We start from the raw sequence: 22,048 nt of genomic DNA on the forward strand, positions 1-22,048 counted from the left end.
AACATTGTTAGGTTCTTGAAATTGTCAAGATCTAATAATCTTAAAGTTTTGGAGCAGCATCTGTCTGTCTGTTTGTCTCTATCTATCTATCTATCTTTCTATGACAGAGAGAAGGAGAGGGAGGAGAGAGAGAGGGACCTACCTTCTATCTGCTGATTTACTCCCCAAATGGACTCAATAGCTAAGGCTGGTCCAGGAGTAACCCAGGAGCTAGGAACTCTATCTAGATCTCCCACAAGGGTGGAAGGATCTAGGTACTTTGGCCATCTTCTATTGTTTTCCCAGGCAGCTTGATCAGAAGTGGAGTAGCTGGGACATGAACTGGCATTCCAATAAGGGATGTCAGCATTTACCTGCTGCACCACAAAACCGGACTCCAGAGCAGATGTTTAGCATGGCAATTAAGATACTTGTGTCCCACATTGGAGTACCTGGGTTGAATTCCCAGCTGCAACTCCTGACTCCAACTTCCAGCTAATGAAGACCCTGGGGGACTGCAGTGATGACTGAAGTAATTGGGCTTCTGCTGCCTATGTAGGAGATAGGAATTGCATTCCTGACTCCCAGCTTTGGCCCCAGCTCAGCCACTGCTTTTGTGGGCATTTGGAGAGAGAACTGGCACAGAGAGCTCTGTCTCTCTGTTTCTCTCTTTTTAATAAATAGGTAAAAATCTTAATTTTCTACCATTACAATATTTCACTTTATTTTCACTCATAATGTTAAAGGCTAAAATTCCTTGCAAGTGAAAATACTATTTTATCAACATTTTAGTTTCCATTATTGATGGTGTTCTTATATATGTGTAATAGAAATTTGTATTTTTATTTTATAAATTACTATTGCCTTTTTATTTATCTTATATTAATGTTCTATTCCTAAGATACTAAAAGAAAATGAAGTTGAACCAAATGAACCACTTCAGTCTTTGCCAGTGAGTTATCTTTTGAAGTTATCTTTTAAAATAGCCAGAAATTATATTTTTATATACAATTAGGACATATAACTTTAAGTTTGATTTATATATAAGGATATTTGAGAAAGTTCATCGAGAATAGAATTAAAAAATAAGTATTTTGGTGCAAAATAATTTTGAAGTCCATGCATGGGTTTTCACAAATCCATGTATTTTTGATATTTTGAAGATTCCTTCTATTCCTGAGTTTCAAAAAATTTTGCACCAAAATAAATTTAGTTCCACTTCCTAGAAAATTTCTCTTTAAATTTTTTATTTATTTATTTGGTATTGTCAATTTTCAAACTCAATGTAGTTAATTGACCCTTTACTTGTTTAGGTGAACCTACTGTCTTTTGTATAAATGTCTTGTATGAGCAATAAGATTTGATTGACTACATCCTTTATCATAAAGCTAATTGACATGGGGCGGGTGCTGTGGCGCAGTGTGCTAACGCCCTGGCCTAAAGCGCCAGCATCCCATATGGGCAACGGTTCTAGTCCCAGCTGCTTCTCTTCCAATCCAGCTCTCTGCTATGGAGAAAGCAGTAGAAGATGGCCCAAGTCCTTGGGCCCCTGCACTCAAGTGGGAGACCCAGAAGAAGCTCCTGGCTCCTGGCTTCAGATCGGCACAGCTCCGGCCATTGCGGCCATCTGAGGAGTGAACCAACAGATGGAAGACCTCTCTCTCTGTCTCTACCTCTCTCTGTAACTCTGTTTTGCAAATAAATAAAAATGAATCTTTAAAAAAAAAAAGCACTAATTGACAAACCCAAAATTATCACTGACAATTGTACCCACACTCTGTAGCCTAAAATAGAATAACAACATCTACCTTGTGGTGTTTTGTCAGTTTTCACCCTTGTCTAAAAAGATTATGTACAAAGCCATAAGAAATTAGCAACAACATAATTTTGTTTTCAAATGTTCACATTCTTATTTTTAAATTAAAAAATAGAGTTTAAACATTTTCAAGGATGTTTATCACCACAGATCAACTTAGATAAATACTATCTTTTCACCCAGAATGAGTTTCCTTTTAAAATAAATGTCATATGTTTTCAAAATGCTGTTGTTATCCCAGAGTATGAAAAATTTCTTATAATCTTTTGCAATAAAAAGTTAATCAAATCTATTTTTAGTATTTCTCTCTCTTTTTTTTCTTTTTTGAAAGATTTTATTTATTTGAGGAGTAGAGTTACAGTGAGAAAGAGAGAGAAAGGTCTTCCTTCTGTTGGTTCACTCCTTAAATGGCTGCAATGGCTGGAGCTGCGCCGAATCGAAGCCAGGAGCCAGGAGCTTCCTCTGGGTCTCCCATGCAGATGCAGGGGCCCAAGCACTTGGGCCATTTTCTGCTTTCCCAGGCTAGCTGGATTGGAAGAGGAGCAGCTGGGACAAGAACCAGCACCTATATGGGATGCCAGCCCCACAGGTGGAGGATTAACCTATTGTGCCATGGCGTCGGCCCCTATTTTTAGTATTAAAATAGAAATGCATTTGTATTTTTATAATGGCTTTTCTTTTTAAAGACTTATTTACTTACTTACTCATTTATTTGAAAGGCAGAGTTAGATAGAGGGAGAGACAGAGAGAGAATGTCTTCTATCCATGGATTCACTCCCCAAATGACTGCAATAGCCAGGGCTGGGACAGGCTGAAGCCAGGAACCTCAAACTCCAGCTGGGTTTCCCATGTGGGTGGCAGGGGCCTAAGCACTTGGACCATCTTCCACTGCTTTTTTAGGCACATTGGCAGGGAGTTGGATCAAAAGTGGAGTAGCTGGGATACAAACTGGTGCTCATAGAGAATACCAGTGTCACAGTCAGTGGCTTATCATCCTCACCGCGGTATCATCTTTGAAGATAACCTCAAAACCACTTTTGCCTAATTTCCAGTAGGGAAGGCATTATGCTAATTAACTTTGAAAATTCACTATATTAGGAAATTCTAATTCTAAATGACTAGTTGAATATTTTCACACTTGATCTTAGCCAAAAGGCTGAGAAGCGATAACTAGTTGAATATTTTCAAGAACCAATTTTTTGCTAGTCGTGCTTACTGCTGTTAAGGAAAGTGATTATTTGAAGAAATACATTACCTCTTATGTCAACTGAGAAAATGTTTTCTATATACTTCTTAAAAAAATGCTTCAACAGTTGAATTCATTTTATGTCTTCTAATTCATATTTTAAATTATTCATAATGTAATACTTGAAACATTGAAAGTTACTGCTATTATCAATATCATATTTTATAATTACTAGAAGAGTATTAAATAAACATACTATTTACATTTTTAAAAAATATTTATTTATTTGAAAAGCAGCCACAGAGGGGCTGGTGTTCTGGCGTAGTGGGTAAAACAACCATCTGTCCCTTTAAAATAAATAAATAAATCTTAAAAATATCATGAACCAACTGCAAGACTATTCAAAAAAACTAGCTAGATAATTAAATTATTTGTTTATATTTTATTCTAGTTCTTTTCCTTGGGAAGTGAAGAAGAGAATGGTTTTCTAGCTGATATTCCTAAACAAATAGAGAGAAAAACCTGTGATGCTAAGGTAAAGTCTATAAAGAACAATGATTTTCTAATCCACTTTATTTTCAGGCTGTTCTTTAAATATATAAAAGTATTAATGTTTTTCATAGGCATAAGGTTAATGAGCATGATAAATTACCTTAGTTTTAAGAACATGAGAAACTGATGATTCCTACCCCATTTTTGGTGTTGAACCTTCTCTGAATTGCTAATAAGTGAATAAATACAGTATTTGTAGTGTCCATACATCATAGGATGCACTAGAGTTTGGATATAAAACTATGTGGAATACAATTAATGAATATTTGTGGAGAACAGAATGAGTATCTTTATAGCCTTTAACATAGTCTGCTTTAACATTTCTGCATCTTGTCGAATATGTGAAAATATATCTATAGACCAAGCTCTAAGTAGTGCTACCTACTCTACATCAAAAGTTAAAGATGCAGCAGAGTATAAGTGATTGAACTTTGTAAATAGCTATTCTATTCCTAAAACTCTGATAATCTCTGGTAGAGATCTACACAGCAGCATAGATGACAAGGTACCTATTTCCTTGTAGGGCCTTGTGTATTCCCCATTAAATGAAGCAGAAATGTTACAGAACCCTTAACAGTTGAGGCTTGTCTTTATTAATGTGTCTTTAAATTTGGAAGATTATTTTCAACAAATGTCCTATATAAAGGAGCATTTTGATTTTTTTTCCAAGTGTGATTTGGAATCTACATGTTTTAAGAGAGTATTCATATTATATATTATTATTCTTTTGTTAATTCAACAGTTAGAAAACTATCCTTTATGGATTAATTCTATTGGCTCTATAGCAACCTTATTTTTCCACATTCTGGGTAAGCTTGGTTACCTTGAGTGAAGTATAAATTCTAAAGCCCTCAAGGGGGCAGCAGAGAAAGCCATTTGAAGTCTGAAATCAGTTGGAAGACTCCCCAGGTAAATGTCTGCATTGGAATCATCCTCTTAGGCTTTGCCAACAAAGTAGTTGGACATACTTAGAGGCAGGGAGCCCACTATACATCTTATAATTAGGCCTAATGGTGTACAAACCCTTAAGCAAAGGAAAATGCTTCCCGTGTTTCTTCTCTGTCATCCCTATCTCTGTTTATTGATTGCTTCCTGTATGCCAAACACTATGTTAAATGCAGGTGATACCTAGATGAAACAAAAAGATCTCAGTTCTCAAGAGGCTTAAGGTTGTTAGTATATGGATAAGGACAAACTTTGTTTTAAAGTGCTAAGTCTATAATATATAGTGTGGTATGGTGTTATATATATATATATATATATATATATATATATATAATGTAATATATAGGGGAAACAAAGAGAAAGCAGCAATTCTTTCTGGCTTAATGAACCATAATTATTATACACATCTTTATGCTTTTAATGGGAAACTCACACTTACTAATGTTGAACTTGAATGCAGTTAAGTTGGTATACTTTAGATTAGTTACCTTTAAAAAATACTCCAGGACAATAAGAGTATTTCCTGATTTTCAGCATTAGTTCCTTGGTAGTTCTTTATATTTAATACTATTTAATAAAAAACTGAATTACATGTTATGACTATTTTGGTAGAAGTACTTTGTGAATATATATATATATATATATATATATATATATATATATATATCATACATACTTAATGCAGTTTTTATTTTCAATACTTTACCTGTAGCCTGTTGAAGAGTACCGGGTGAAAGGATCAGCTACTGGTGGTATAATGACCAGAGGCTACATCTCACAGCTAGGAAGCAGTCAGTTTCCAGGTAGCACTGAGTATGAAAACTTCATGACAAACTCTTGTTTTTTGACTCCAAAGTTGCCTAGCACTTGTATACAGACAGACTTCTTTCAGGTAAAAATATTCTTATTTTTAGGGTTATATTTTGCCAAATAATTTTCTTTATGTTAATGCTAAATTTTATAAGGAGAGTATAATTATATCTTTGTAATGTTATAAGTGATAAAGTAATATTGTAAGGGGGCTGGTGTAGCATAGCAGATTAAACTGCTCCTTGTGATGCCAGCATCCCATAGTAAAGTGCTGGTTTGAGTCCTGGTACCTCACTTTCTAGCCAGCTTCTTTCTAATGCTCATTGGAAAGTGGTAGATGATGACCAAATTATTTGGATCCTTTCCACCTACTTTTTTTTATTATTACTTATATTATTATTACTTATATTACTTTATGGGAGACCAGGATGGAATTCTTAGCTCCTGTCTTTGGCCTGACCCAATCCTGGCTGTTGTGTGTATTTGGAGAATGAACCAGCAGATGGATGATCTGCCTCCCTCTCTATCTCTGTCTCTGTCTCATATTCTATGTCACCTTGCCTTTCAAGTAAATAAATATTAAAGAAAGAGTACAGTAAATTGACAGCTTGCATAATAATTCAAATAAATAAGAATATTCTAATTGAGAGAGTTACAGCCTTTTTACAATTATAAATTTAAAAGATTACTTCTCGGCCGGCGCCGTGGCTTAACAGGCTAATCCTCCGCCTTGCGGCGCCGGCACACCAGGTTCTAGTCCCGGTCGGGGCACCGGATTCTGTTCCGGTTGCCCCTCTTCCAGGCCAGCTCTCTGCTGTGGCCAGGGAGTGCAGTGGAGGATGGCCCAAGTCCTTGGGCCCTGCACCCCATGGGAGACCAGGAGAAGCACCTGGCTCCTGCCATCGGATCAGCGCGGTGCGCCGGCCGCAGCGCGCCTACCGCGGCAGCCATTGGAGGGTGAACCAATGGCAAAAAGGAAGACCTTTCTCTCTGTCTCTCTCTCTCTCACTGTCCACTCTGCCTGTCAAAAATAAAAAAAATAAAAATAAAAAAAAAAAAAATTACTTCTCATTTCAGAAAAAAACTAAGAATTCATGACAAGAGCAAATAGGCAGCTTACACATAAAAAAACTCATCTATTTAACAGCTGGTCGATTTTTTTCTTCTAATATTTCTCCTCTAATTATCACACTGAATACCTCTCATTGCTACCAAAGATAAGTTGCTAGTAATGAAAATAGAAGTCACGGAATAAGAATGATATGCGAGTATTTGAAACAGTATCTGTCAGCAGAATTTTTTATCTTCCCTTTTTATTAAAGCAGTGCACATATATACACAGACTATAAGTGCACAGCTTTACATTTACCACAAAGGAAACAACTAGGGAGAAGGAGGAAAGCAGCAAATACTTATATAACATTTACCCTTAAGAAATAGAGAATTACCAGCATCCCAGAAGCTCTCCTTGTGCCCCCTCTCAGTCAGGTCTTTCATTCTTCTCAAAGATAACCACCATCTTGACTTGTAACCACAAATACTGCTGTTTTAGAAACCTTACATAGGGACATGTATTGTACTTCAGCAGGTTAAGCCGCTGCCTATGACACTGCTTCCCATACTGGAGAGCTGGTTCAAGTCCCCACTGCTCTGCTTCCTATCTGACTACCAGCTGATGCACCTAGGAGGGCAGTGAATGATGGCCCAAGTGGTTGAGCCTCTGCCATCCACGTGGGAGGCCTGGGTGGAGCTCTGAGCTCCTGACTTTGGCTTGGTCTAGACCTGGCTATTTGGGGCTATTTAGGGAGTGAACCAGTGGATAGAAGATCTCTTTCTCTGTTTCTCACTGTCTCTTCTCTGTCACTTTGCTTTTAAAATAAATAAAATTTATTTATAAAAAAAGAAACTATATAGTCATACACAGTATATTCTTTGGCTGCATTTGCTCAAAATTACAATTTTGATATTAATCCATATTATTGCTGTGCCTTTAGTTTATTCATTTTCATTGCTAGTATGGTATTTCACTTTATCAATGTACCCTAGTTTATCCATTCTTCAGTTGTTTGGTTTAACTTTTGGGAGTCTTCTAGATAATACTGCTGTGGACATTTTATGTTCTGTAATGAAAATCTACACATTACGCTTTTGTTGGTTATATGCTTAGGATTGGGTTTGCTGAATTACCAGAAACACTTGTATATATGTTTACTTACATACATTATATATTAATAATATAATGCCTAACTGTTTTCCAGAGTGGTTTTTTTTTTTTTACACATTTTTGTAAAGATTTATTTTATATACATGAAAGGCATAGTGACAGAAAGGAAGAGATAAAGAGGTCTTCCATCCACTGGTTCACTTCCCAAATGGCTGTGATGGTCAGGGGTGGGCCAGGCTGAACTGAGGAGCCAGTATTTCCATCCTGATTTCTGACATGGGTGGAAGGGGTCCAAATACTTGAGCCATTTCCCACTGTTTTCCCAGGCACATTAGCAGGAAGCTGGATTGGAAATAGAGCAACTGGGACTCAAACTGGTACCCAAATAGGATGCTAGCATTTTGGATAACATCTTAACCTGCAGTGCCTCAATGCTGGCCATTTCTTTACATTTCTGTCAATGGTATATGAGAATCTCCATCACTCTACATATTCATCACCACTCAATGTTATGTTTTTGTTTTCAATTTTAGCTTATTCTAATGGGTTTATAATCATATTTCATTGTGGTTTTGCTTTTCATTTTCCTGCCCAACAGTGAGGTAGGAACCTGTTTTGTATTCCTTTTGGCCAGCTTTTTATCCTCTTTGATGAAGTGCCTACGTATGGTTCTTCCTTAATTTTTTTTTTAAAGATTTATTTATTTATTTGAAAGTTAGAGTTACACAGAGCAAGAAGGAGAGGCAGAGAGAGAGGGAGAGAGGTCTTCCATCCTCTGGTTCATTCTCCAATTGGCTGCAACAGCTGGAGCTGCGCCAATCTGAAGCCAGGAGACAGGAGCTTCTTCCGGGTCTCCCATGTGAGTGCAGGGGCCCAAGGAATTGGGCCATCTTCTACTGCTTTCCCAGGCCATAGCATAGAGCTGGATTGTTAGTGGAGCAGCCCGAACTTGAACTGCCCATATAGGATGCCGGCACTTTAGGCGGCGGCTTTACCTGCTATGCCACAGTGCTGGCCTCCTTCCTTATTTTTAAATTAATGTACTTTCTTTTTTATTAATTTGGTAGGCTTCTTTATATATTTTGGATATATTCATTGTCCTGACTTGACTTTTCACTCTTGATGCTGTCTTTTATTGAATAAAATCTTATTTTAATATAGCTTACTTATTTGCCTTTATAATTAGTGCTTTTTTCTCTTATTGATAGAATCTTTCTCTGTCCCATGACCATGAAGATTTTGTCTCACATTATTATTTTGTAGGAGCTTTATTATTTTACCTTTCACATTTTTGTCTGCAGTTCACCTGTAATTGATTTTATGTACTAAGAAAGGAATAAAGTTACATTTTTTCCATATAGACATCCAGTTTATCCAGCACTTTATTGAAAAGGGTGTCTTTTCTCTATTGCTTTGCACTAATCCCTTTGCCATAAATAAATGTCCGTATGTTATAGATCTATTTTTGGTTTCTATTCTGATTGATCTATTTGTAGTTTTAGAAGTGTTTTAAAAAGTATATGTTTTCTATTTATCTTTAAATTTCTCAACTTTGTGGGGCTGGCTCTGTGGCATAGCAGGTGAAGCTGCTGCCTGTAGTGCTGGTATCCCATATGGGCACCAGTTTGAGTCCCAGCTACTCCACTTCTGTTCCGGCCAATGCTATGGCCTGGGGAAGCAGTAGAAGATGGCCCAAGTCCTTGGGCCCCTGCTCCTGTGTGGGGGACCTGGAAGAAGCTCCTGGCTCCTGGCTCCTGGCTTCAGATCAGCCCAGCTCCAGCCTTTGCAGCTATTTGGGGAATGAACCAGCAGAAATATAGAAATATTCTGGAAATTTGATTGGAATGTCATTATGTATGGAGATCTTGAGGAGAATTTATATTTTTATATTACTGATACATTTTCAATATTGTATCAACATGGTCTTTTATTTATTTTGACCTTCTTTAATTTCTCCTAATATGTTCTGTACTTTTGGTATGGAAGTTCTCTCTGCATTATTTGTGTATTTGATCTATAGGAGCTCTTCAAATATTAAGAAAATTAACTCTTTGTTGTTATTTTTCCAATTTATTAGTGTTTTGATTCTGATTTTTTAAGAATTAAGATGTTAGTATGTATGTGATCATATCTATCAATGTTTTCTTGAGCATAGAACCCTTGTTGCTATTTAATGCTTTTTATTAATAAACATTAATACTGGGGCCAGCATTGTAGTGTAGCAGGTAAAGTCACTGCCTGTGACATCGGCATCCCATATAAGTGTCGGATCACATCCTGGCTGCTCCAGTTCTGATCCAGCTCCCTGCTAATGCGTCTGGGAAAACAGTGAAAGATGTCCCAAGTACTTGGGCCCCTGCACCCATGTGGGAGACCCAGATAAAGCTCCTGGCTCCTGGCTTTGGACCGGCCCACTCTAGCCATTATGGCCATTTGGGGAGTGAAACAACAGATGGAAGATGTCTCTCTCTCTGTCTCTCTCTCTGCAACTGTGCCTTTCAAATAAGTAAATAAATCTTTTTAAAAAATTCAATACTTTATTAACGATTTTGCATTGTGTTTAGCAAGAACTAATGATTATAGAGGCATTGTTAAGTAACATTAATTATTTATGAATTATTCTTTTATATTCTCCCAGGCTCCTACTATACCTATACACATCACAATTTTTAGATAAATATGTATTCATTGTCTTCATTATTATACTCTTAAGTGTTAATATTTCACTGCTGAAACAAAAGTCATACTATGTTTACATTTTCTTTCTTTTATAACTTTTTCCCAGTTTAAATTTTTCTCTTTCTTTTTCTCATTTTCTTAGTACTCTTTTGATGTGGGATGAAGGTTTTTCACATGCCCCACAAGTTTTATAAAATACTCTTCAATACAAAAATCCACGTAGTTAGTCGGTTCCATTTTTTCCTAAGATAACTTTCCTGATTCTTCCTTCTGTTTGCTCCAATAGGCACATTTTAAGAATTAGGGGACCAAGCACAAGGACTATCTCCCACTGCCTTTCCAGACTCATTAGCAGGAAATTGGACCTGAAGCCGAGCAGCCAGGACTAGAACTTGCCTTCCAAGTTGGAACACCAGTGTCATGATCTGCGGCTTTACCTGCTGCAGCACACCTTAAGCCCCATAATGTTTTAATAATATGCAATTTCCTTGAACTTTTTGAAGACCCCTGTTATGCGTGGATTTCAAAATTTTTTGCACTAAAATAAGCTTATCTTTTAAAGGTTTCCACAAACTTCTTAGAGAACACCTCTTTATTGAAACAATGCTTTTAAGTTTATTTGGGCATACTACTTTGTTTTCTTGTACTTCTGTGAATCCAGTCATTTTTTGTTCAATGCTAAATCATATTGTAAACTTTTTGAAGATATTTAAATAGCAAAATTTTTTTAGGGCATGTCTAATATTAACGATGTACAAACTAACTTACAAAATGAACAGTATAACTAATATACATATATTTGCATAGGATTGACGACTATGTTCCAACTGTTGCCTGTGCTAAAATGTCCTCACTTTTAATGTGCATCTTATTTCAGAGATGTTAAGATGTAAAAAATGTGATTTGTAATGATGGTTGGAACATAATATAGTTTGATTTTCCTAAATAGACTTGGTTTCTTCACAAATTTTTTATGTTTTTCTGTGTCTCAAATTCTAACATGAACTGTTTATATATGTGTGTATGTGTGTGTGTGTGTGTATATATATATATATATAGACATAGATATATAAATACAGGTATAGGTATGAATACATATACACACATATTTTCTTTTTACCAAAGTAAATTGACTAATGAGTTCTGTTTTCTAGTTCCCAGATAAAGAAAACTTTCCAAAAGAAGATACTGTCTTTAATATTGAAGGCAATTTTCAAGTGTTAGCTGAGTGTGATAAGAACTCAATTGAAAATAATTGTAAGTAAATTGTTAAGTTAAATATGCACTTAAAAATTACTTGACATTAAAAAACTTATGTAAATATTCCTCCTTTTTTTTTCCCCTCGCATATCAATTTTAGGTTTCCTTCCAAAAGATTCAGAACATTCATATAATTATTTGGATTATAATTTTAAATCAGCAGAGAAGACTCTGTGGGAAGCAAATAAGGTATGCTATAAACAGAACTTTAATAGTTGTGAGTAAAAAAATATTGAATAGTCTCACAAGACATGAATCTATTAAAAACTAGAAAGATAAAAATCTGAAGACTGGACAGTTTTTAAAAAAAGACAAAATATTTATTGATATTGTTTTAGGGATGAAACAGCAGAGTAATTTCTTTTAGAATAGTAACAAAATACAAGTGACTGCTGTGTTCTTTGTTATTTAAAATTGTTTTGATTTTTGAAATATAATGTTAAGTGAGAGGCATACATAATTAGAAAAGACACAGTAGATCTAAAATTGATGGCAACTTAAAAGCTTAAGAATAATTTGGTAAAGGAGCTGAAGACAAGAGAAACTTGAAAATTAATAACTTTCTTATACCAATAAGAAAATGATTATCCACAATAGTAAGAAATTATATAAAATGCCTAGGTATAATCTCAACTGGACATGTGCAGGATGTGCAAGAAATAGATAGTAAGATTTACTGTGAAGGTCAGGCATTTTGCATGGTAGTTAAGATGTTGATTGAGATGCCCATGTTGAAGTGCCTGTGTTTGAGTCCTAGCTCTGGCTTCCTGCTAATGTGCACCCTGGGAAGGAGTAGATGATGGTTCAAGTGTGTAGGTCTCAGCCATCCACCTACCATCTATAGTGCATAACAGCTCTGTCTCTCCCCCTCTCTCAATCTATCCCCCCCATCATTCTCTGCCTCTCTACATTTCAAATTTTAAAAAAAGAATAACAAAAAGTTTTTAGTTTTACTATGAAATATAAAATTCATGAGTAAATAGGAATTTAGCACCTTTAAAAATAAATGTGTGAGCTTTTACTTGGTTTGGCTTCTTTTTAACATGATTATATATTTTTGTTTGTTTTTTCCTTAAAGACCTTATTTCCAAATACAGTTCACACTGAAGGTTAGGTAGGTCTTCAAGATACGAAATTTTGGCAAGAACACAATTCAGTGCAGAGCAGGGAGGAACAGGTTTGGTGAATATACAGAAACAAACAAGGAACATTTGTGGGACAGTCAAGTAGAAATGTTAAATAAGAAGTTGGGCTCATGGGTCTGGTTTAGAAGAGATGTTTGTACATTCATCTATACGTAGAAACTTTAAAACACTAAGAGTAAATGAGTTCATTTAATGAGAGTGTAAAAAGAAGAAAATGGAGAGAGTTGAGCCGTTTATTGCTGAGAAAGCCAATAGAATCAAGATAGAAGTGTGGTCATTTTGCTTAGCAACTTGAAGGTCTTTGGTGACCTTGGCAAGAACAATTTTAGTGAGGGTAGAAACCAATGTAGAGTGCACTAAAAATGAATAAGATGTAAGAGAATGGAGATTGTGTGTATGGCAAACTCTTAAAAAAGATAGGCGTGTTTTGTCAGTCTCTCATATAGCAAATATTTCTGGAGCCACCACTCTGTTGCACACTACTCCCCTTGCGAGACCTATGAACAAAACAAGCAAAATCCTGCTCTTGTAGAGCTTACATTCTAATGAAGGGAGACAGACAAAAATAAATACGCAGTTCCTCAGTGCATTTTAAATGCTGTGTAGAATCATTTAGCTGTGTTAAGGAGGACAGAGAGTACAGAAGGGATGGAGATCTATTTCATGTAGATAGGTAAGGCCTCTCTGATAAGTTGCCATGGGAGTAGAAATCTGAATAAAGATGGACTGTGAGTACTCATTGTCATCCTTAGTTCCTAGCACGATTCTTGGAACCCAGTGACTAATCAAGAAAATATTTTAAGAATTTAAGCATTAAGATTTCATTTTTAAAAGTTCATTCTTTCTTCACTGTTCTCTAGTTATTTTAATGTTTTTTAAATTTTTTTTAATATTTTTATTTATTTTTTGACAGGCAGAGTGGATAGTGAGAGAGAGACAGAGAGAAAGGTCTTCCTTTTTGCCATTGGTTCACCCTCCAATGGCCACTGCGGCCAGCGCATCGTGCTGATCCGAAGCCAGGAGCCAGGTGCTTCTCCTGGTCTCCCATGCGGGTGCAGGGCCCAAGGACTTGGGCCATCCTCCACTGCCTTCCCGGGCCATAGCAGAGAGCTGGCCTGGAAGAGGGGCAACCGGGATAGAATCCGGCGCCCCAACCGGGACTAGAACCCGGTGTGCCGGCGCCACAAGGCGGAGGATTAGCCTGTTAAGCCATGGCGCCGGCCCATCTAGTTATTTTAATGTTTTTAAGATTTACCTATTTATTTGAAAGACAGAGTTTATATATTTATGGAGGAGGGGAGGGCTTCCATCTGCTGGTTTACTCCCCAAACAGCGGCAACGGCCAGGACTGGGCCAGGCCAAAACCAGGAGCCAAGACCTTCTTCTGGATCTCTCAACATGAGTGCAGGGACCCAAGCACTTGGGCCCTCTTCAACTGCTTTCCCAGGCCATTAGCAGGGAGATGGATAGGAAGTGGAACAGCTAGGACTTGAACCAGCACCCATATGGGATGCTGGCGTTGCAGGCAGCAGTTTTACCTGCTGCACCACAGTACTGGCCCCCAGGATTAAGATTTTAAAAAGTACTTCTTTATCTTATTTATTTGAAATAAATACACAAACACCCAGATTTCCCTTCCACTGTTTTACTCCTCAAATTCCTGAAACAACAAGGCTGAGACAGGCTGAAGCCAGAAGCCAGTAATGCAGTTTCGGTGTTCCACTTCAGTGACAGGAACCCAGCTACTTGAACTATCACTTGCTGCCCTGCAAGGGTGTGTGTTATTATCAGGAAGGTGGAATTGGGAGTGGAGCAATGGAACTTGAACCCAAGTACCCCTATATGGGATGCAGGTGTCCCATGTGACATTTCTTTCTTTTTTTTTTTTTTAAGATTTTTATTTATTTGACAGGTAAAGTTACAGAGAGAGAGACAGAGAGAAAGGTCTTCCATCCACTGGTTCATTCCCCAAATGGCTACAATGGCCAGAGCTGCACTGATCTGAAGCCAGGAGCTTCTTCCGGGTCCCCCGTGTGGGTACAAGGGCCCAAATGCTTGGGCCATATTCCACTGTCCTCCCAGGTCATAGCAGAGAGCTGGATTGGAAGAGGAGTAACCAGGACTAGAACCGGTGCCTGTATGGGATGCTGACACCTCAGGCAGAAGATTAACCTACTCCACCACAGTGCCCATGTGACATCTTAACTGCTATGCAAAATGTCCACCCTGAAACCTTTAATCTATATTGTCATACATACACATACTCATTTTAAGAAGTTCAAACCATTAAGAACAGTATGAAGTTATAAGTAAAAGAGCTTTTTCCACCTGATCCCATTCCCATCAAAAACACATTTTTGTTTAGTGAATATTCTTTTAAACTTTGTTTTTTTTGGTGCTTCTATAAATATATATACAAATATTAAATATATATACACATGTATATAAATTTATATATATTAGGGATGATCATATTAGATTTTAAGATAATTAAATTTCTGGAAGAAACAGCAAAATTAAATGCTATTCTAATGAGACTAACAACAAGCTATTTGGCTGTTCCGGTCTGAGATACATTTTAACAGTTCACTCTGGAAGCAATATCTGTTTTTTTCCAATTGGGCATGATAAACTAAATATATGAATCTATTTTTAAAAGCCTTTTATGTGAAAATACCCACTATAAAGTTATTTAAAAATTTAGTTATCAGAAGTAGGATTAAGCCAGCGCTGCGGCTCACTAGGCTAATCCTCCGCCTTGTGGCGCCAGCACACCGGGTTCTAGTCCCGGCCGGGGCACCAATCCTGTCCCGGTTGCCCCTCTTCCAGGCCAGCTCTCTGCTGTGGCCAGGGAGTGCAGTGGAGGATGGCCCAAGTCCTTGGGCCCTGCACCCCATGGGAGACCAGGAGAAGCACCTGGCTCCTGCCAACGGATCAGCGCGGTGCGCCGGCCGCATCACGCTACCGTGGCGGCCATTGGAGGGTGAACCAACGGCAAAAGGAAGACCTTTCTCTCTATCTCTCTCTCACTGTCCACTCTGCCTGTCAAAAAAAAAAAAAAAAAAAAGTAGGATTAATGAGGTTTGCTATAAGCTTTATATGTATGTTCATTAATACTATATTTTTGCTTAAACAGCATCTTTTATCATTGATGTTGAAGATGGAAACCTCAGCTCTCTTCTGGTCAAATTATCAAGAGCTTAAAAAGAATAATAGTTTAAATGATTGAGTTGGAAGGAATATCTTGAAGTTTAGATAAATTGTAGATAAACCCTGAGTATGTATGAGAAAACTGATCAGTGTTTTGAGTATGCAGGAATTTAGACCTTCACAGTTCCATACATGAGGTCTGATTTGACCTAAGCCCCTTAGGATGGAAATTGATCTTCAGAACCAACTCCCTATAACCAGATCAGTCTAAATTAGACACCATCTATTCAAATAAATCAAAAGACTTTATAATCTGTACTTTATTTTCTATTTTTCTTACTGATTTTAATGAGTCTATTTTATCCTGTACTTTTTGGAAGAAGATTTATAGTTCTGTGTTCCCATGGTAACTTTATATAATGTGCTTAAAATTGTGATTTTTTTTTATAACATTGATTACTAGAATTCATTCAAACTATAGGGAAAAAGTAAGATTTTGGACTGTAGCTTTTTTTCTTCTTTCTGGACAGGTGACATCATCAGAGCAAACATTGAACCCTGTTTCTACTTTCTCACTGAACTCAAGAGATGGAGATTTGATGCTAGGATTCTCTAAGGAGTCCTTGAAAGCAAGAACTTTACATGGTGACCTTCATTTTCTCAACTTAGAGGATAGTTGTTACCAGATTGCCCCAATATCTGTCTGTCCGTGTAAAATGAAGTTTTTTATTTGTTTGTTACTAAGTTAAACAATTGTCTTGGGACCAGATCCACTGTTATAACTCTTGAAACCTTCCCACACCCTTTCTTCCTTTTGATTTTTTCTGTTATAGATACCTATTTCAAGTACAAGACTCCCTTTCAGTTCCTTCTTATTTCTCTTCTCACCTTTCTTATCACAGGTTTCTAAAAGTGTCTTCTACCATTATCAATGTTTTTCATAGCTATTACCCCAGAGCCTAACTCCTTTACAGCCCTTTCATTTCTTGTGGAATGATTCTTTGTGAATGTCTCATCAATACCATTGCTTGACCCTAACACAATCTTTTAATTTCTCTCTCTCTCTCTCTCTTTTTTTTTTTTTTTTTTTTTTTGCTCTGATATCCTGTCAATAGCAAGAAATTCCTCAGGCCTCTATGTTTTCATACATTTTTGACTCTTTATTATGAGTAATATCCTGCTTCTTGTTAAGTGTAGTACTATTCTGTAGGATCCCTTTAACTAGCTTTTTTCTCTTTCCTTATAATTTCATCAGTATATTTTCCCATGATTCTGAAGTTATGCTGGGTGGCAAGGTTGTGAGTGGATGACATAAAGAAGAAAAACGTTGGATGACATAAAGAAGAAAAGTAGTTGGTCTGGTGAAGTTTTAGTGGGTATGGTTGGTACAAGTTAACAAAGTAGACAAGAGTTAATATGGGAGGAGTGGGTATTCTAAAGCAAATGTAGTAGCAGTGGAATCAAATATCATTTCCACAGTTATGCCATGAATCTTTTATTTCTTTAATGCAGTTTTAACTTTTCTGTCAGCATTGTTTGATTGACTTGTTAGAAATATAGCATAGCATATTTTGAAAGCGTATTCATTGGCTCATCTTCTGCTTTATTACTTCCTGAATCATTTCCAGTTTATTTCCAAACAAAACAGAAACTGTCAGGAAGGTACATTACTATAAAACAGGAATTAATAGCTCTGTAAAATTAAAACTTTAAGCTTATGTAGTTCTCATGAAGTATTAGCTAATTATGTATTCAAATATGTATTACTTCTTACATTTCCTGGAATATTTCTTACTCAAGCTACTTACAGATAGAAGGACTTATGAAAGTCTTTCAGGCAAAACCTGCCATGACTTTACCAAAATTGTACTTTTATCACATATCATAGTCCAAAGGAAGCTAAAGTCTTCCTTACTCTGAAGGGTAAATAAGTGTGATAAGTATATAAAGGAAACCACAATCACATTGTTATACCAGTGAGCCATGAACTTTAGTCTCTGTGGAAGGAATATAAAGTAGATACAAAAATAAAATTAGTTCTGAGGGTCTTGTCCTCACTCTGCCAGTTGGTAAATAATGTTACCTCTTAGTCTCATCTGTAAATGGAATGATGTGTACTTTTTTGGCTTTAAAGTGCTTTGAGGGGCAATATTGTGGGGCAGTGGGTTAAGCCACTGCTACTATGCAGGCATCCTGTATGGGTGCCGGTCCAAATGCTGACTGCTCCACTTCTTTTTTTTTTTGTTTTTTGTTTTTTGACAGGCAGAGTGGACAGTGAGAGAGAGAGACAGAGAGAAAGGTCTTCCTTTACCGTTGGTTCACCCTCCAATGGCTGCTATGGCTGGCGTGCTGCAGCCAGCACACCGCGCTGAACCGAAGCCAGGAGCCAGGTGCTTCTCCTGGTCTCCCATGCGGGTGCAGGGCCCAAGGACCTGGGCCATCCTCCACTGCACTCCCAGGCCACAGCAGAGATCTGGACTGGAAGAGGAGCAACCAGGACAGAATCCAGCGCCTCGGCCGGGACTAGAACCCGGTGTGCCGGTGCCGCAGGCGGAGGATTAGCCTATTGAACCATGGTGCTGGCCACTGCTCCACTTCTGATTCAGCTTCCTCCACTTTCCCATGGAAAACAACAGAAGATGATCTGAGTACTTGGACCCCTGTCACCCACATGGAAGACCTGGGTGGAATTCCTGGCTCCAGGCTTTAGCCTGGCCCAGCCCCGTTTGTTGTGACCATTTGGGGAGTGAAACAACAGATGGAAGCTCTCTGTTGTCTGTCTCTCCTTCTCTCTCTGTAACTCTGCCTTTCAAATCAATAAAGGATTTTTTTTTTTTTTAAGAAAAAAAGTGCTTTGGAAACTTAAGTGCTATATAAATATGAAATTATAATTAGGAAAAATATTCTTAGCTAAGGAGAAAAAGAAAAAGAGGACTGTAAGATAATCAACCTTAAAAGAATTTCAGAGTCTTCATTTGTTGAGACTAAAACATTATTTTTTTATATTTGTAGGGCAAGTTTATACTTCTTGCTTTTGTGTAGATATCCACTTTTTCTAGAGCTGAGGTGATGACTTGTAGTGCATTATTTAATCAGTATTCTGTTTCTTTCAGGAACAAAAAAGTCCAGTCCTCTGGAAAGTAAGAGCATTCAAAGGCTTCCATTAGTAAGTAGAATCCGAGTTCCACTTATTACTTTGCCGTCTGCTGATGGGCCACCTGACTTAGATTCGTGTTCCTATGTAATTGATTGTGACACACAAGAATCTTCTGATTCCCCTTTTTTCAACTTGTATGAAGAGTCAGCAGTTCCTTGTAGCTTTGGGCCTGGGAACCAAAGTGAAACTTCTTTCTCTGAAGAATCTAGGAAAGTGACTCCATGGGATGTTTTACTTCCTGATAATAAACCTACTCAAAGCAAGTGGCTGAAATATCAAAACACATCCCAGTGCAACTTGACTATTCCAGACAGAGTGGATCAGAAAGTAACGAATTGCTACTTTGCTGAGGCAGTTTCTGGGCTGCATGTTAGTGACACAGGTGAAAGGCATAGTGATGCTACGAATGACATCTCGTTAGACTCTTTGCATTTGCAAATGATGAAAGGCATGCTGTATCAGCAGCAGGATTTTAGCAGTCAAGATTTGGTTTCCAGAAAGACAGCACTGTCTTTGAGTTTAAAGCAAACTTCCAGGACTGAGGAAATTCAACCTGTGTTAGGAGGGTCAGCCTGCTTCAACTACAGTGTTAAGGATTTACAGGTGAGGACATGTAGCAGTTTCTTGGTGCATTTTCTTCTAATGCTTACTACTTGAATTTCAACAAAAGAAGTACCAAAACTGTATACCAGATAGTTTTATTCTTGGAGCAAATAGCTTTTTTTTTTTTTTTTTTTTTTTTTTTAAGATTTATTTATTTATTTGAAAGGTAGAGTTACAGAGAGGCAGAGGCAGAGAGAGAGAGAGGTCTTCCATATGCTGGTTCACTCCCCAAATGGCTGTAATGGCTGGAGCTGAGCCAATCCAGAGTTAGGAATCAGGAGCTTCTTCTGGGTCTCCCATGTGGGTGCAGGGACTCAAGCACTTGGGCCATCTTCTACTGCTTTCCCAGGCCACAGCAGAGAGCTGGATCAGAAGAGTAGCAGCTGGGACTTGAGCCGGTGCCCATGTGGGATGCCGGCACTGCAGGCAGTGGCTTTACCCACTGGGCCACAGTGCTGACCCACAAATGGCTTTTTTTAAGCCCATCAGAACTCTAGCTATAGTCACATCTTCATCTTTGGCTTAAAATCTTTCTTGGTAGTTGTGAATATGAAATGAAATTATTATGTATTTCAAAGTATGTGTTGCAGTGTCTAGCATGAAATAGGAGTTTAATTAGTCATAGCTCCTTGTTCCTTTTCTACTGCTACTTCTACTACTCTGTTACTGTGCTTGTTTGTATTTTTGGCTGTCAGCTCAGTTTTGCTGATCACATCATTATTAGGGTAAAAATATATCTGTTAAACATTGGTTGTAATTCTTTTTTTTAAATTTTTTTTTAATTTTTTTTATTTTTTGACAGAGTGGATAGTGAGAGAGAGAGACAGAGAGAAAGGTCTTCCTTTTTGCCGTTGGTTCACCCTCCCAATGGCCGCTGCAGCCGGCACATCTCGCTGATCCGAAGCTAGGAGCCATGTGCTTCTGCTGGTCTCCCATGGGGTGCAGGGCCCAAGGACTTGGGCCATCCTCCACTGCCTTCCCGGGCTATAGCAGAGAGCTGGCCTGGAAGAGGGGCAACCGGAACAGAATCCGGCGCCCCAACCGGGACTAGAACCCGGTGTGCCGGCGCCGCAAGGCGGAGGATTAGCCTGTTAAGCCATGGTGCCGGCCTTTTTTTTTTTTTTAAGGTTTATTTATTTGAAAGAGAGTGAAGAGAGGGAGACAGAGTTCTGAGTTATCCTCCATCCTCTTGTTCACTCCCCAAATGCCTGCAATAGCTGGGGCTGGGCCAGACCAAAGCTAGGAGCCAGGAATTTCATCTGGGCCTCCCATGTGTGTGGCAGGGAGGAGCTCAAGTACTTGGGCCATAACTGCTGCTTCTCGGGCCCATTAGCAGGAAACTGGATTGGAAGTGAGGTATCCAGAACTTAAACCAGGCACTCCAGTTTGGATGTGAGCATCCTAAGTGGCAGCTTAACCTGCTGTGCCATAGTGCCTTTCTTACTATAGTCATAACCAGGAATAGATATATGATGATCCAATCACATCAGTTAAATTTTTCCTAGCAAAAAATATTAAAGAACTTATTCCAGGGCAAATAAAGAAAGGTATTTTGAGTTAGAGTTAAAAAGTGCTATACATAGCTATTTTTTTCCCAAAGAAACTTTTTATTTAAGGAATACTAACTTTTTGCATTTCATAATTACAACTTTAGGAGCAGTGATTCTTCCTCCCTTACCCACCCTCCCACCCACACTCCTGCTCCTCTGCCCTCTCCCTCTCTTATTCCCAGTCTTATTTTTTACTAAAATCTATTTTTGATTAACTTTATACACAGAAGATTGACTCTATCAATCAAGAGTTAAACAAATTGTATGAGGAAAAAAATGTTCAACAGTTGAGACAAAGGCTGTTCAAATTGATTGTATCTCAAAGTTGATTTCACTTTTTTTAAGCATTCTTTTGTTTTTTGAGAAAATTAATTAAAGAAGAACCCAAGAATGATACGTCTTTTGTGAGCACTTAGACATAACTATAATTTATGAGACATAAGAATATCCTCCACTTAATACACTAAAATGAAGTAAATCTTTGAGAACAAGTTTTACTATTAACTCTCCTAATACAACTCTTTGAGTACAGAGGTCATGCATGGGGAGTTAGTGCATAGTGACTCCTGTTGTTAAATTAACACTCTTACGTATGATGTCAGTGATCACCTGAGGCTCTTGACAATAGCTATTCCTACTATACTTGGTTTGTCATTTAAAATCAGAAAATTTTCAGATTTTAAATGTTTTGTTAAATGTATTTATGAAATAATGTGCTCATCAGCAAATAGGATTTTTTTTAGAATAGTTATAATAATTTGAATTATTCTATTTCAGGAGATAAATGACTCTGAGCTGTGCTTCCCAAGTGGCCAGAAAATGAAATCTGCTTATCTTCCCCAAAGGCAAATTCACATACCAGCTATTTTTCAGTCTCCTGCTCATTATAAGCAGATTTTTACATCTTCTATCATAGGTATGACTCTCATATTTTTATTTTATTATGATTGATGCTTAACATAGTAGTAGAACTGTGAGAAAGTTTAATATCTTAAGAATATTCATACTGAATTCTCCAGTTGAGATTTGTTATTTTCCATATGTATACTCCA

The 22,048-nt window shown here is 37.6% G+C and overlaps 1 protein-coding gene across 7 annotated transcripts in view; it reads left to right on the top strand.

Annotated features, from left to right (window-relative positions):
• The window catches only part of ZGRF1 (zinc finger GRF-type containing 1), a 105,783-nt gene that overhangs the window by 23,579 nt on the left and 60,156 nt on the right, over positions 1-22,048 (top strand). For 4 of the 7 annotated variants that reach the window (XM_062199715.1, XM_062199716.1, XM_062199713.1 and 1 more), the window contains 8 exons: positions 881-931; positions 3,433-3,516; positions 5,191-5,370; positions 11,286-11,388; positions 11,492-11,580; positions 16,217-16,331; positions 18,800-19,446; positions 21,774-21,912. In XM_062199715.1, the coding sequence (XP_062055699.1) occupies positions 881-931; positions 3,433-3,516; positions 5,191-5,370; positions 11,286-11,388; positions 11,492-11,580; positions 16,217-16,331; positions 18,800-19,446; positions 21,774-21,912 (1,408 nt within the window). The remainder of the gene's footprint in view (positions 1-880; positions 932-3,432; positions 3,517-5,190; positions 5,371-11,285; positions 11,389-11,491; positions 11,581-16,216; positions 16,332-18,799; positions 19,447-21,773; positions 21,913-22,048) is intronic. The other 3 variants (XM_062199719.1, XM_062199718.1, XM_062199717.1) reach the window with 3 other exon arrangements.

The sequence above is a fragment of the Lepus europaeus genome, chromosome 8 (genome assembly GCF_033115175.1).
Source record: "Lepus europaeus isolate LE1 chromosome 8, mLepTim1.pri, whole genome shotgun sequence".
Taxonomy (NCBI): domain Eukaryota; kingdom Metazoa; phylum Chordata; class Mammalia; order Lagomorpha; family Leporidae; genus Lepus; species Lepus europaeus.